The sequence below is a fragment of the Labrus mixtus genome, chromosome 2 (assembly GCF_963584025.1).
Source record: "Labrus mixtus chromosome 2, fLabMix1.1, whole genome shotgun sequence".
In the NCBI taxonomy this organism is placed as follows: domain Eukaryota; kingdom Metazoa; phylum Chordata; class Actinopteri; order Labriformes; family Labridae; genus Labrus; species Labrus mixtus.
In genome coordinates this window covers 26,091,731-26,107,230 of record NC_083613.1, presented here as the reverse complement: position 1 = coordinate 26,107,230, position 15,500 = coordinate 26,091,731, and the positions used below count along the sequence as shown (strand labels likewise).

At 39.9% G+C, this 15,500-nt stretch overlaps 1 protein-coding gene across 1 annotated transcript; it reads right to left on the bottom strand.

Annotated features, from left to right (window-relative positions):
• Positions 1 to 1,087: 1,087 nt before the first annotated feature.
• gucy1a1 (guanylate cyclase 1 soluble subunit alpha 1) lies at positions 1,088 to 11,482 on the bottom strand. Its single transcript, XM_061058955.1, has 8 exons — positions 10,883 to 11,482; positions 10,574 to 10,641; positions 9,558 to 9,646; positions 8,749 to 9,464; positions 5,904 to 6,389; positions 3,981 to 4,124; positions 2,403 to 2,557; positions 1,088 to 2,082 (listed from the first exon to the last, which is right to left on the bottom strand). The coding sequence occupies exons 1-8, from the start codon at positions 11,120 to 11,122 to the stop codon at positions 1,944 to 1,946; spliced, it is 2,037 nt and encodes a 678-aa protein (XP_060914938.1). The 5' UTR covers positions 11,123 to 11,482; the 3' UTR covers positions 1,088 to 1,943.
• Between the last annotated feature and the right edge of the window lie 4,018 nt (positions 11,483 to 15,500).

Here is a 15,500-nt window from a genome sequence, read left to right as displayed (position 1 = left end):
AAAGTTAAAAAAAAGTAGGCCCACTCATTATGCATAATAACTAAGGGATTTACTTATCAGCTTTTATTATTGCATTGCAGTTATTGCTGCTTTAACTAGTAAAATCCATATAAGATTTGAAGCAGGTCAAAAGGGAGCGATTGTCCAGTTATATAGGTGTTTTAAGTGGTTACAGTACATATTAGCCAATAATAAATCATCTGTGTGAAATCTAAATCTCAAGAGCTACTTGAGCTGCAGGATCATTTATTTTAATATAGTTAAAAGAGTTGTTGTTTTTTTTGCAGAAATTTCCTGACTTCAAATTGATAAAGACAAATAGTTAATAAATGTAAGTACCTAAAATGTATTAAATACATGTATACGCTTCAGAAAAAAAAAAAATTCTTTCAAATAACCAAATTTGACATTGAAAATACTTTTTTTTTATTAAAGGCTATATTCTCCACACTGGGTAAGTCACTGCAGCCTGTTAACGTAAATATTTATTGCGCTTCAAATACATTTCATGAAAGATTAAAACACATCATTATAAGTGACAGTATATAACATTCACTGGATTCTTGTGTCGTATTCCTGTTTTATAACAAAGGTGTGCATTGAAACCAATTTAATAAATACAGTATAAACATGTGTACAGTGGAAAAAGTAAAAAATACATTTACACTTATATTAGGAAAATGCAACCTCTGAATGCTTCATGTCTAATGTCTAATAAATGCAAATCTAAATCACGTTATTACAAATATATACTGAGCTGGTACCACAATCTCTGGAAGAATTTATGAACACTTAAATACATATTAAACCATATCTAAAGCAACAAAAAGCAACTAAACTGATCATGTAATTATATTTTAAGCCTCTGTGATCCTGCCAGTAAAGTCTCCATAAGGCACCTGAATCTGCTCTGCATACATCCTTCAAAGAGAGGCTTGAACCTCAGCTTTAGAAGTTCACACGTCTGGTAAACCCTTTGAAAGCTCTCTTGTGCTTTGCTTCTTCCAAATTATAAATTGTGAAAATCTGTTTTAATCTTGATTTTTTTTTCTTCTGTTGTATCAACAAGCCACGGAGCTTTAGTACAGTGCTTCTCAACTGGTGGGTCGGGACCCAAGAGTGGGTCGCGGGGCAGTTTTCAGTGGGTTGCAAATGTGTGCCTGGAGTTTTTTTTATTTTTTATCAAAAAGTAATTGAAGTTCTTTTAAACATGTTCATTTTGTTCTGTCAGCCAAAATTCTTTGTACCATTTGAGTTCCAAACAATTTTTCATCAAATAACTGGTTGAAAAATATCAGAAATTTGGGTGGAGAATTTCATGAAGGAGTTGTGGTGGGTTCTGAGGCCAGACCAGTTGAGAACCACCGCTTTAGTAGGAACCTAGTCCAGACATGTAAATAACCAGTCAAATATTTACAGAAAACTATCTTTTGTTAAATAAACACTCCATTTGGCAACATCACATTGAGGATAAACATCCAAAATGATTCTCTGCATCATATCTACATTATGCATGATGACAATATTTAAATTTCTTTACAGACGCTACAGAATAAAATGAGCAATGTTTACTGTTTCTTTACATACTTTGAAGCTCATAGCTGTGAAAATGAATAAAACAGTCTCAAAATCTTCCATTAACAGTATATAGGAGTTTTGACAGACACTTCCTGTAATGTATGAGTTTTCAGATACGACTCATTCTGGAAGCAAAATAAAGGAAGTTTTTTTTAAAATCTGTGCTACATCTGAACAAATGGATAATTGTACAGAGACAAGACTCACGTTTGACAGAAAGCTGACATCTGTGTTCTCAAGAAGCTGCACTAGTTTCACTGAAAGACAATATCATCAAAATCTAAAACAACCTTAACCAAAGTACACGAGGTGTTGGCCACTGTGTTCACTGGATACATTTTGTGTGGTTCTGTAACAGCTTGACTTTATTTCAGAGTCAGCTCTGAAGCTTTGAAGGACGCCTCTAAAAAGTAACAAACACCAGGGATGTCCTCGGGGAAGTTGGCCGGAAGCTCTTGTCTGCTCCTGGGAACGAAGACAAACTCTGGGCGATCCTTCAGCAGTCTGGGACCAAGAGCACACAAATAAAACATGAGACTAAAAACAACGTGGCAAATTATTTGACACAAGAGGAAACACAGAGCTCTTCTAAAAGTTAAGTTTCCTGTCAGGAGCACTTTTGCTTTCCCCCCTGCAGGAAACAAGCAATACCATAGAGCATCGGCTTACTACAATCTGACAACAGTATATTCTAGCAGTTTGACATTATTTGTCTTTTAGAATCAAGTTATATTTAGCGGGACGTGAAGAGAAGTTCTGCAACTCTTGTGGAAAAAGCAGGTATAATTTGCCGCCTGGATCTGGATTTAGAAGTGGTACTTAACCTGTGAGTTGTCGGGCTGATGTTGATTTTTCTTGGTTGGCTGCCGGATTCAAACTTGTTGGCCAGTGTGACATTGTTCCCGAAAAGGCAGTATCGTGGCATCTTCACTCCAACAACACCGGCTAGTACTGAGCCAGTGTGGAGGCCTATACGCATCTGGGGGGGGAAATGCAACATTCACATGTTTCAGGTTTCCTCTCGTCTTTCTATCCATCAATGGTGCTATTAGTGTTCATGAAAAGCTACACACCAACTTTTAAATTCTATATGACTGTAGTGTAGTGTTCGCGCCAGGGCTGTGCTCACAAAATAGATATGGCAATATATCGTCATGTGCTCCTTGCAAATACATGTATCCATGCAGATGTCACAGAATCGATGTGGCTGCAGAGCTGTGATGACCTATGGTGCAGTTCACAATAACACCAGAGACATATCTCTGGGATTCAAATATTTTAATGTATTTGTAGGCTCTCTGAGGACCTGACTTAAGGAGTTTTAAATTGTAGGATCCTTATGCCTCTGCTGTTATTCTCAACAATAAAGAACAGCTGTTGTAGTGTATTCTGTGTAGGACACGGTCATCTAAAATCAATGTTTATCACCATATGTATCGTATCGTGCTACATATCGTATCGTGATATGTATGGTATCGGGGGGTTGTGGGAAATGGCCAGCCCTAGTTTTCACTACAGCTTTCTTGTCTGTTTCACATAATACACGTTACAGTTTTTACTATCAACATGCACCATGCTAGTAATGAAATATGTGATCATTCTGACAGCTATAATACTCTCTCGTGAACAAATTTCACCTCTTAAAAGAGTCCATAACAAATGCATGTGATACTGTTGAAAGTGTGCTAGAGGGGAAATGCATTGAGAATATTGTTTTGGGCAATGTGAACAAGAAAATCAAATGTTTTCAATCTGTGAGCCACTGCAGTTACATATTTTTTTCTGAAAAAATTCTAAGATGTTGTGTTTTCAGTATGCTCAGCAGCTGCAGGTTCCATGAAAAATGATCAATTAAAAGCCATATTTTGACTTTTAGGTGGATACAGTCAGGGACAGAAGTCATGTAAATATTGTATATCATACTTTACATTATTAGCCTATATGTCATGATATTAAGAGGAATATCTTAACCCAGGATAACACGTTTTGTTATGACTGCACATTTCTGTGAGGTGAAAAAATCAAGGTGTCTGGCATAATCTGTTAACATTTTACTGTTACTTCTTGTGTTGACTTTGATCAGTTCTCATATAGTGGCATTGATGCAGCGCTACATAAGTTCTTAGACATAACAGATGTGTAATATTATAGTGGCACGCTGAAGCATGATGAAGAAAGGGTTAAAGTTTTACTTAATTCTCTACTGATGTTACATTAAATTGTTACATAGATTCACTTGAATGACAGCAGCCATTCTAAGGTCATTTCTTTTTGAATGGGAGGTTATTCTTTTCAAATGAAAATGACATGAGAGTGTCCATAAGAGAACTCTCCAGCCTTTTTGGAGGACACGTCATCAGGCGCAATGATACGTCTAACACTGGGAAGTGCTTGACCCTCACCTGTATTCGTTCTCCTGTTGGTGTCATAACGTGATCTGAAAGCTCCATCATCTTTAAGGCCATGAGAGCGATCTGGACGGCATGCATCTCGCTCTCCTTGTGTAAACCACCAGCAACACAATATGCATCACCAATGGTCTCCACCTGAACACGGAAGATAATCGTTACAATCACTCAGAGCTGTTTGTGCACAGTCGTCCTCAAAGTCAAGGGCCTCCTTCTCAGTGAGTCTTTACAGAATGATTTTTAAACTTTATAAACTTTATTAAAACCACCAAGACGGTAGCCCCTGAGCAAAAATTACAAATACAAAGAGGATATCCATCAACAGTCTGAGGTGCTCCTCATTCTGCAGAACAAGACAAAGGGCAGAAATCTAAAGAGTAATAAAACTTAAACTGTGATGTGCTTTATCCCTGGTCATTTGGAAAAGTCCAAAAGTGTTTCATCTTCTTTTTCTGCTTCTTGTAAATCTTTACCGGAGAGCACTCAGCAACTCAGAGACAAAGTGAAACTATTTTGAGGCCCATATACATGTGGAGTGGAAACAGGGTCCTGAAGGAACCTCTGACTTCCTCGCGTTTTACGAGGTATTTCTCAAACATGCTGCTCTTTCTGTTATGCTCCCTTGACACTTTGATTACATTGTCCAACCTCCCTGTAGATTAGCAGCCTGGCAGACATCACTGTTGTAGTTGAACCATAGTCTCGGCCTGTGAAACTTATCCAGTAATGGTGTTTTATTTTCAGAAAATATCAAAACATTTGAAGGCATATGATGTTAAATATTTGACACTATATACCCCAGCTAAATACCTTATATACTGAACTCTTTTTAGATCACATATTTTTTTTAAATGTTTAACACTTGATATTTCTGTACTTATTCCAGTGTTTTTGCAGCTACATTAACCTTAAAAGAATTAGAAATAAAAATGCCGTCTAATGTGTTTTTAGCGAGCCACAGGCAGCGCCATGGCTGCTTTACTATTTAGGAGATGTCATTCGTAACACTTTATGAATTTGAGATGTTTTTAGGCTCATTCTGAGGGGGTGTCATTTTTTTGTTTGACTTTATATCCAAATTTACTCAAATATACCGATCAGAAAATCTGAAGATTTTACTGTTTAGGCCAAAATAGAAATAAAAAGACATATGTCACTTAGGTTCTCAACTGGTCAAGCCTCAGGACCCACCACCAACTCCTTAGTGAAAAATCGCGACCCTAGTTTCCTCAAGACGATAGAAAGCGTGATAGAACAAAGAAATGGAACGAAAAAATCTTGCTTAAAAAGCAACTCGTAGACATTTTGACAAAAACATTTCTGCCAGGCACATCTTCACGACCCACTGAAAACAGCTCCGTGACCCGCTTTTGGGTCCTGAACCACCAGTTGAGAACCACTGATCTAGACCACAGTTACACGTAGCCGTATAAAGAGCGTTCTGTAACACAGTTTTTTGGGGGGAAATAAAGTACAACATACTAATACCTAAAGGGCTCTGACTGTTACATTTTAAGCACAGATTCTATTTTTAATGATGAAAAACATAATTGTAAAGTTGTAATGTTTACAAGTAAAATTCCTTCTTCTTAAAAAATGTACCAGGAGGTGAAACGTGACGTAGTATTCTCACTTTGAAATAAACAGTTTCACATAATGCCAATACTGTTCACCTGTTGATAGGGCCACTTTCTAGTCATTTTATTAAAAAAACAAACGTTTGTTTAAATTTTAACTTATTGCAACAATGCGGTGTGTGTCTGTGTGTAACTGTCTGATATAAGAAATATCTAATGGGTAAACAACTTGGCAGCTGCACAAAGGTTAAGTGGAATACAGGCTAAATCGTTGACTTTTCCATCAGATCTATTCTAAAAAAAAATGCTCAGCAGTGAGGTCTTAAATGTTTCAATCTACCTTGTAAACATCAAGCTCTCCACAGTGGTGGTCAAAGTGGGTGTACAGCTCATTGAGCATGGTGATCACTTGCATCGGGGTGCAGTGCGAGCAAACAGCTGTGAAGCCCACAATGTCAGAGAAGAGCATCGTGACCCGCTCAAACTTCTTGGCCTGCACTGTTTGGCCCTGCCACAGCTGCTGTGCCACAGTGCCGGGGAAGATGGAGAAGAGGAGGTCCACGGTCTTCTTCTTCTCCTCTTCCAGTGCTTGGTGAGCGTGCTCCAACGCGGCCTTGGCCTTCCCCAGACGCTTCTTCAAACCGTCCTGGGCTTTGGCCTGTTCACCGACCAGCACCACGTCCCGCAATGCGTTATGAATGGGGATGTCTGACAGATAGAGGCCGCGGCCGGTCAGCTCCTCCAGCTTGTCCACACACGGGGAGCCGAGGAACAAGATGACGTTGGACTCTGACACGTAGATCATCTGACCTTTTAGGTCCATGAGCTGGAATGAAAGAAACAAAAGTGTCTATTCAAATTGGTAAACTTGTCATGTAAAGAGCCTAACTGTGTATTTCGATAGCTTCCTTCTGTGAAAGACGATCAATCAGGATTACTGTGTATAGTCTCTCATGGAGCAAAAGTCACTTAGTATTTACTTTAACAACAAATTTCCCACGGCCAAAAAAGGAATGATTATGTTATTCTATCAGTAGCATCTGTGCATATACATCCTAATATACAACATATACATGTATGAACTATTACAGGGCATAAATATACATTTTTACATTTGACATAAAGAAAGGAATATTTGTCATTTGTTTGATATTTATTTAAGTGCAGCTGTATGCAGCCATCTGTCAGCAGTCAACACAAAAAAGGGTTTGTTGATGTTCCAGTGGAACAGGAATTCACTAAACAAAACAAAAAAAAAACATCTTACCCAAGTCTAGCTTTCACTAGCCACAGTCAAGTTATCTAAACAACTATTCAAAAGATTTCAACAACTTAATGTAAAGACAGTTCCCAGAGGAGGAAACTTTAATGAACCATTGACCTCTTTACTAGCGCCACCACATGGATGACGAATGAAATGTCTTGAGGATTGAATGCCGTGAAAGCTGGTGGAGAGATTTGTCTTTATGGGCTCAGGTGATCTCCTGTCTTTGCTGTTTTGAAGTCTAAATTTTGTTTTTAATAATTTGACATATATTCTCATAATCCTCAACTGTGCTTTGTATCAGTTTCTGCTTTTGCACAAATCTTTCTATATACTTTTCATTGTATTTAGAAATAGATGGCATGCACGTAATAACAAGAATTAGTGCTCACATATGGAGTTTAAAAAGTATTTTATATGGAGGACATTTAATAAACAAATCATTTTGGATCACTCAGAGTTAGAACGACTGTTTCCTGATCAATCTAAGTTTAATAATAAGTCATCTATGGGTAAATGTTCACGCAATTTATTTGCTGAGCGAGCAGTTTGTCCGTTATGCATAACATTTACACTGATAAACTTTTTTATTTCCGATGCTACACCAGAATAAGGGCGCGGTCACACTGGCCATCTGTACCGTGCTGTACCCAAGCACGACCTCTTTGAGGTCAGCAAACCAGCCTCTGATGGTTGGAGATCAGGAACACAGCCAAAAAACCTAACCGGCCATAATGGGATGGCTTACTATAGAACAGGTAAAAACTAGAGGACATAGCGTGTTTCATTTATTTTCAAGGATTCACTGAACAAAGTCTCTTAAAGCCCCTGAAAGGAGTTTAAAATTGTAATGAATCAGACTGAAATGAATATCGAGGCTTCTGTATTATAACCATCAAAAGCGCACGAGACCATCAGTGATAACATTGACTTTTTTTTAAATGGTCGTTTTTATACTCTGGAACCACTGCTGAGGGGGGTAGGTATCAGACCAGGAGTGTTACAGCATGCTGCAGAAACAGCTTTTGTTTACAATCACCACAGCAAATATTCACAATGAGTGATATGTTTGACGGAAAAAAGCTGAACGAAATCAACACAAACCGAAAGGTCCATACAGTAGTTGGCGCTTTAGTAGAAAGCATCGTAGCTCTCACTGGATTAGCATAGCCCTCTGCTTCAGTAAACAGTCTCCTCTGATGTAGAGGACACTGCTCAGGGCCAAATGTTTGAGAAATCAAAGACGTGGCTTTGGGTATGTAAATGACGCGGGAGTTTGGGAACAGGGTTATTCAAATTTGTAAAAAAAAAACAATGAACAAAATTGCAAGGCCACATAGAATCCACAGGGATTGGTCAGATTTGTGTTAACCGTTGTGATCATGGCAGCACAACTTCCTGCAAGGAGTGATTGTTGTTCAACATTTCTGTCACGGTTATTGAGAGTGGACTTACGACCTGCGATTGTGCTTTGTAACCACCTGAACTTGGTGCTTTTTCCTACCAGTTTCATTCCACTCTGTGTGCTTGAACAGTAAATCTACTGGTGTTATAGTGAATGGAAGCACTCTAGATGAATGTCAGTAGTCATTACACCAAGGCCATGTTTACACACGGATACTTTTTTCCTGTCGTGGCGACCGATTGCTGTGCACCCACACATAAATAGCACAAGCATGACGGTGCCTTTGATGGATAAAATGGTTTGACATTTGCTTCTGATCTCCTCTGGGGGTATAATGTTGATCTCTTCCTCAGGCCAAGTGCACCAAAGTAGTACACCACTAACAAGCTCGGCCGCTTCTAAATGGCCTGATTTTTCTCTCTATCTTATAAGTGACCAGAAGGCCTTTTTCTGCTCATTAGTCAGTGATGTCACTCTTATAGCTTTAAGTTATACCTCGCAGATATGAGGACGTACCTTCCCTGTGTTATCTGTGGAGGAGTATCCATGCTTGATCCGAATGAGAAACTGCGTGTTCAGCATGGTCAGAATGCCCTGAAAGGTACACTTGATCTGGGGCGAGACAATCGAGAAGTGTTCCTGAAAGGTAGCAGACCGCCTCAGTCCCTCCTTCCTGCTGAGTCTCTTCCTGAGACCGTGTCCTATTTGCACCAAAACCAGGTCTGGGTCCAGGATCAGATGGAAAGGGAAGATGGTGGAAAACAGAGAGGTAGGAAGGGTCCCCGCTGAGGTCGCCCGCAGGGGACTTGGGCTCAGGTGTTTCGCATCCTTAACTACGACTGTGTACAGAAGACTGGGCTGCGGGCTGGACTGCAGGATGCTGTCTTTAGCAGCGGGGGGGTCCATCAACACATCCACAGTGGTGTGATACAGCAGGCGGGCAGCAGCTTTGATGACTCCAGGAAAGAAGAGCTCAGTGGTCGGGCGGGGGTTGAAGAAATAGACAGTAAGCAGACCCAGATCTTTGTCTAAGCACAAGACTGAAGGTTGGTTTACACAATCCCCTCTGTCCGGGCTGGGCGGTGTGCTGCTCTGTTTTAACAAGACGTTGAAGCTGTTAAGGAAGTCGTGAAGAGCGCCCCCCACCACCCTCAAAATGTGTCTGTCCTCCTCGTAGCACATGTTGAAGAGCTCCTCGCCGAGAGCCATTTTCACAGCTTCCATCTGGATTTCTGTCGATACAAAAAAATCTAACCGTTAAGACCGCAGCGCCCATCATTTAAATACACAAATTTAAAAATGTCGAGCTCCAGATTTAACATAACCTGTTTTGGTTGAGTAAATGTTCATCATTTCCACCAAATGCTCGGGGTCATCGCTGCAACTCTGACAGTCTGCACAGCAAATGAAGGGACTGCAAAAACAGCAAGTATCATCGTCAAACATATAAAACCAGTGCTCAGTGGACCAAACTAGAGTCACGACTACCTACTTTTTTCATAGACCACTAATCTGCATATTTTTTCTCAAAGAATCATCACTTTGTTTTTATTCCAGAAAAAGGGGGATAATACTTAAAAAAAATGTCCTGTTAAGATCCAAGTCGTCTAATGTTTGTTTTTAATAAACAACAGTCCAAAACCCAAAGACATTCAGTTTAATATCAGAGATAAACAAGCAGAGGAGCAGGGCAAATTTGAATTAGAAAGGCTGCAGCGAATGTTGATTAAATTAATGACATTCCAGTGGAAATTAGTAAAATACAAACAGTACACAAAGCACAAAAACTATTACAGACATACCAATATAACATAATGTACTAATGATGTTACTAAGCAGTAAGCAGCACACAGGTTATAAACCAGTACATAATGGTTGCCTAAAAGCGAAACAATAAATCAATGAATACATCTAACATTGACTTTTATTAGGGAATGTGTTGTCTTAACTCTACATTAAACTGAATATACTCAGAGACGTGTGGACAATTTGTCATTATCAGCTCGACTTCTTCTTCTGTGTTGTGGTTTTCAACAGTCTCCTGGTCTCCTTACAAGCCTGAGTCTGCGTCACATCTGTTGTCATCAGGATTTTTAGTATAGTAGTGGAGGGGTGTGGTGGGGTATACATGGGGTACATTTGTAAGGGATTTGAGCTTAAAAGAAGGCCAACTGGGCTTGAATCATATTTGCATCACTTTTTTTATCAAGGAATGCCTGCTGTGCATCTAAGCCTGCAAGAGTTTACAACAGCTGCAGTCTATTTACAGCAGAAGTAGTGTGATATGTATTCATATCCTGGTTGGAGCTGTATTTAAAAAAAAAAAAAACACATGTGTTACCTTTCAGAGTCTCTGCTGTGATCTGACAGTCTCATCATTCGTTGCAGGGCAGTATGCAGCCTCTGAAACTGTATGACATTGTGTTCAGTTCAAACGTCAGCGTCTGGAAAACTTGACAACAGTTTTTTAATACAGGAGCGCCCACAATTCAAAAATGAAAAGCAAATTACAATGAATTCATGTCAAGTGGAAATAGAGGCAAGATTTCTGTGCGTTTGAGCAGGCGTGACACAAATCCAGCTGCAGGTACATCTTTATGTAAAGTAGTAGGTGCATGAGGTGAATATTAAATGCATGTTTTTAACTCACCTCTGGACATGCCAATTTCCGAATGCTCTCCCCGAGTGTGTGCAGGTTAACTTTGGCTCTGCAGGTTTTCTGGTGAGGTATATCCTCGCCTGTTTTCCCATGAACGTCCTTAGAAATGGGCAATAATTCCGCGGCGTCAGTGGAGCGCTCCTCAAAGTCTCCGAGCTGATTATTTGGGGAGCCACTGGAGAACGGACACTCTCCTGATATCTTCAGCTCCTTCAGCTTCGCGCAGAACATTTTCCTCGCCGTGACAATCCGTCCTGCTCTTTCTTTCTTTCTTTCTCTCTCTCTTATCTATTCTCGGAGGAGGGGGGGAGACAGTGGTGGTCGAGCAGCTGCTGCGGTCTCCGGGAGAAATTCCATCATCAGGTTCTGTGCTCATCCAGGATGCCTTTCCTCCTGCGGCTCGACCGACGCGCTGATTCAAAGGATGAGCACCCAGAGCTGAGAGCCAACATACAATATTCATTGAAAACTGCACGCGCAGATGATGGCAGGGAACTATCAGTGCCAAAAGCCAATGAGAAAGTGGAGAAAAACGGAGCAGTAGGCCAATCCATGCGCAAGTGAGGGCTGGTGCAGCTCAACGACCTATCAGCAAAGAGAAATTATTTCCAGTCGACTCCTCGCATGCAATGCACTTTCTTTTCTTTCTTTTTTTAAATTAAGATCAGCCTTTCTACTGGCTCCCATCTTATGAAATAGTCCTAACCTATTTGGCCTAATGAGGTATGTAGGCTACAATATGATGCTTTTTTTTTAATTTTTTTTTATTAATTAAGGCTTCTGATAAAACCCAAATCAAAGGAAAATCCACTGAATTTACACTTTAAAGTCTGTTAACAGATTTTTGGGAGTCATTTATTGGTCCAGAGGGAGCTACAGGAAATGATTTGATTTGAATACTACGTTTTTAAAACCTTTAATGGTTTGATGTTAGCTTACCAGAACTCAAGCAGTAGGCCTAGTTTGTTGTTGTCTCTAACTAAAGCTTGCAACCTTCAATAAGCCACTAGCCTTTAGGCAGGCTACACATCTGGATCTCTGGCGGCCTATTGGCTGCTGGTTGTTGCCTGTTCAGGGTGTTGTAGTCATCAGGTAATGACCATAGACTGTAAAAATAAGGGACCTTTAATGAACAACATACCAATTGATTATCAGACATGATTATTTAATATTATTAGTTATTTATGAATTGACTAATAATTCATTTGTACATATTCATTTTTGGTCTAATCATGTTTGGGCACATTTACTTTTTTTAATTAAAAAAGTTGCATTGATCTGAAATTTTAATCCATATCATGTGTTCAGTGTAGTCTACAGGGCTATTATTTAACTCACATTCACACTACCTTGATTCTATTTTTAAGAATGTTCTATGGATCATTATTTTTTGTCTATGTGTGCAACACATGCAGAACTGATGATGTTGTGATTACATCAATGCTTTGCTACTTGCTGTTGCAAGACACTTCTATGAAAGTAATTGTGCTATTTGGGCAGTCAAAACTGGAACGTTTACAGAAACAAAGATTAATGTTCTAAACTACTTTAGATTAATGATATAACATTTATTATAGTAAAACATTTCTACTCTTATCTGGTTGATTTTAAGTGCATCAAGAACTCCATCAGATTTGTTTATTTTAGCAGTTCAGGGAAATGGTTCAGTGATGATTACACATGTTTGTTGATCATTTGTAAAATGTGTGTCAAAAATAGATTTCATTGGCCCAGATTAGATTGCAGCACTGCTGGATGGCCTTGTTTGGTCTGAAAAGAGCATTTTGTACTTGTCTGACATAATAAATCCATTTCAGATCTTAAATAATGAACAGCTTTGACATTTGTGAATTTCCTCATCTCTCTCAGGAGAACTCTGAACGAGCCTGCTGCTTATGTTGGTCATCTTTAAGGGAAGAGATCCAGGATGTTGGGACCACATGATTACAAAAAGTTTATATGTTAGAGATGAACGGGAGAAACCTTTAATAGGCTCCTGGGTGGCCAACCTTAATGCTGGTTATTAATCTTTGACTTCCCTGCAAGCTGAAAAAGGACCCCTTTTAAAATGTGCAGGTTATTCAATGTGCCACAGAAGGGCAAAACTGTGTGTGTGTGTGTGTGTGTGTGTGTGTGGGGGGGGGGGGGGGGGGGGGGGGGGCAGAGCTGACTGTCCAGCCATCTCGAGGTGTCATGGGCAGAGGTGCTGCTTGTCAACAGGCAGGGCAGGCAACTGCTTGGGGCCCCGAGTCCGTAATTGGCCCCTCGAACTAGTACAAACTTAAAACTACAGCAGTAGCTCAAAATGTAAAATACATTTTGCAATTACAGTTGGAACCCTCCCTAATGGGGCCCCATCTTAAAGCACTCACTCTTGTTGCCGTGCTGAGCATCTCATGCATTATTCCCGGGAAAGACACTGGAGGAAAATGAAACTGAAGTATCTGTCTGGGAGTGAAAAAAGAAAGAGGAAGAGCGTCTGGACACTGGCAGACATAATGGTAGATTGGGATTGTCAATACCTGAAGCTCACTTGTACTGATCCTGGGTCTGTTGAAGTTGACAATACTGTTTGGGTTGTGTAGGCCATTGGAGGACCATGTTTAAGCTATCAGTAGGGCAAAGCATTGGGATGTGGTTGCAATATGTGTGTATGGGAGAAGGCTCCTCACTGAGCACTCATCCTTCTTATCAGGACACAAGTTTTGTGTTTATTTTTTTATTTTTTTAAAGGGTATGGTACTGATAGGGGATCGTGACACAAAGTTGAAGGTAGCACTCAATAACTCCTCTCTTCTTGCTTTTCCATCCAAGAGTCTATGCAAATGACCTGCAGTGACGTCCTGAAGCAGATCTCGCAGGCTCTCCTCAGGTCTAAGCGGCCCATCTGCCTCCACAATGATGACAGCTGTTGGCTGTCTCACACCATGACCCACAGGAGACAGCACCACCTGTACCGGCATGAACAAACCTCTTTGTCATGATCCTCTACAACATGGACCTTATGATCCGTGCCGAGCATGGGTCCAATTTCTTATTGTTGTGTTGTGTCAGAGGTTTAGAGGCTGAAGGAGAAGACAATGATTTCTGTACATGATGAGAAAAGACCCACGCGGGAGGTGGGACTACACGTATTAGACCACGGAAGAGGCAGAAAATGACTGAATCATTTCTCGCCGACCCTTTGAAGAAAGAAGGTGATGCATGTGATGACATCATCTTTGTGTGCTCACCCGAGTTGATCACAGGACTCTTCCTTTAAATGTTGCAGTTAGGGGGTCTTTTATTTTACTGTTGCTGCAAGATCAGTGTCAAGATGGAGGAAAAGAGGAAAAGAGGAGGCAGCATTTATTCTGAGAAAACAAGAAGACACACTGGATCGGAAAAAAAACACACAAAGGAAGATGTTGACAAGAATATGCTTCTTACAGCTTGACTGGTTGTGGAAAAAGTAATATTAGTATCTGTGTTTTAAGAGCGGGGCAGATGCTGCAAGTAGACAAGAAAAAGGTTTTGGCTTTTTTTTAAAAAAACACAATAAGCAAATGCAAACTTGAGAAGCTGGAAACCTGGACTGACTAAATGAGAAAAATGTTCTGGCAAGGAGGATGTGGCAGAGCTGAGAGTTTGCAGGAGTCTTTACAGTAGATTAAAATAACTCTGGCGTGGTTCTGCTCCAGCTCCTGAAAATGTATCTCAACTCTAACCAATAAAAGTATATTTACATTCAGTAATTACCACTGACAAATGATTCTGTATTGTCCTTTCAACAACACAAACAAAATGCCCCACTTCAGGTGAAAAAGCCCCCCAAAAAGGAACAATAAACTATACATGAAATTTGAAGTAAACCATGATGTGGGTTGTTTCTGAATAAAGTCCACTCTCACTTTGCTGACACATAAATGAAAATGTTATTCTCATTCATTCAAAGCACCTTTTTCCTTGTTTATTCCACTGTAACATCCTGCAATCTGTCATTTTGTCACAATTATTACACAACCGAACGATTTACACATCTAAACTTTGCTTATGTTCTCATGATAAATGTATGTTTGTAATGCAAGTTTCCACAGAGCCTGCCATTTATTCTGTCCCTGCACACACTCTTCCAAAGACCCTAATACTGTGTTTATGATAGTCAGAGAGATAGCTAATCTCATCACAAATCAAGCACAGCACAGGGAGTCCACAGCAACCTAACGGCCATGATGTCAGACAGTAACAATGTATATATCCACTGACTGCACTCAGTTCAGCTTAGAATGCAACATTCAGGTACACGAAGTTCTTTAAAAGATCATCATGATAAATATTTTGTGGCAATGCCGCCCACCCTGGTGGATTTAAAAGGGGATCTTTAGTTACCAAAATAAGGAAGGCATGACACATTTCCACATAAAAATGGTTATTTGTTAAAATATTGTTTAAGCCAGGGTAAAATACAATGCAGCCATGATCTGCATGCTCAAGAGTACTAACACCACAAGCCACAAGTATAAATTGGGTCTTTTGAGTGTGTTTATTGAAATGTTCACTGATTCATTCTTTGTGCAGACTTCTGATTCTGAATTTCTTTGCATGCAAAGGACCATCTTATATCATATTC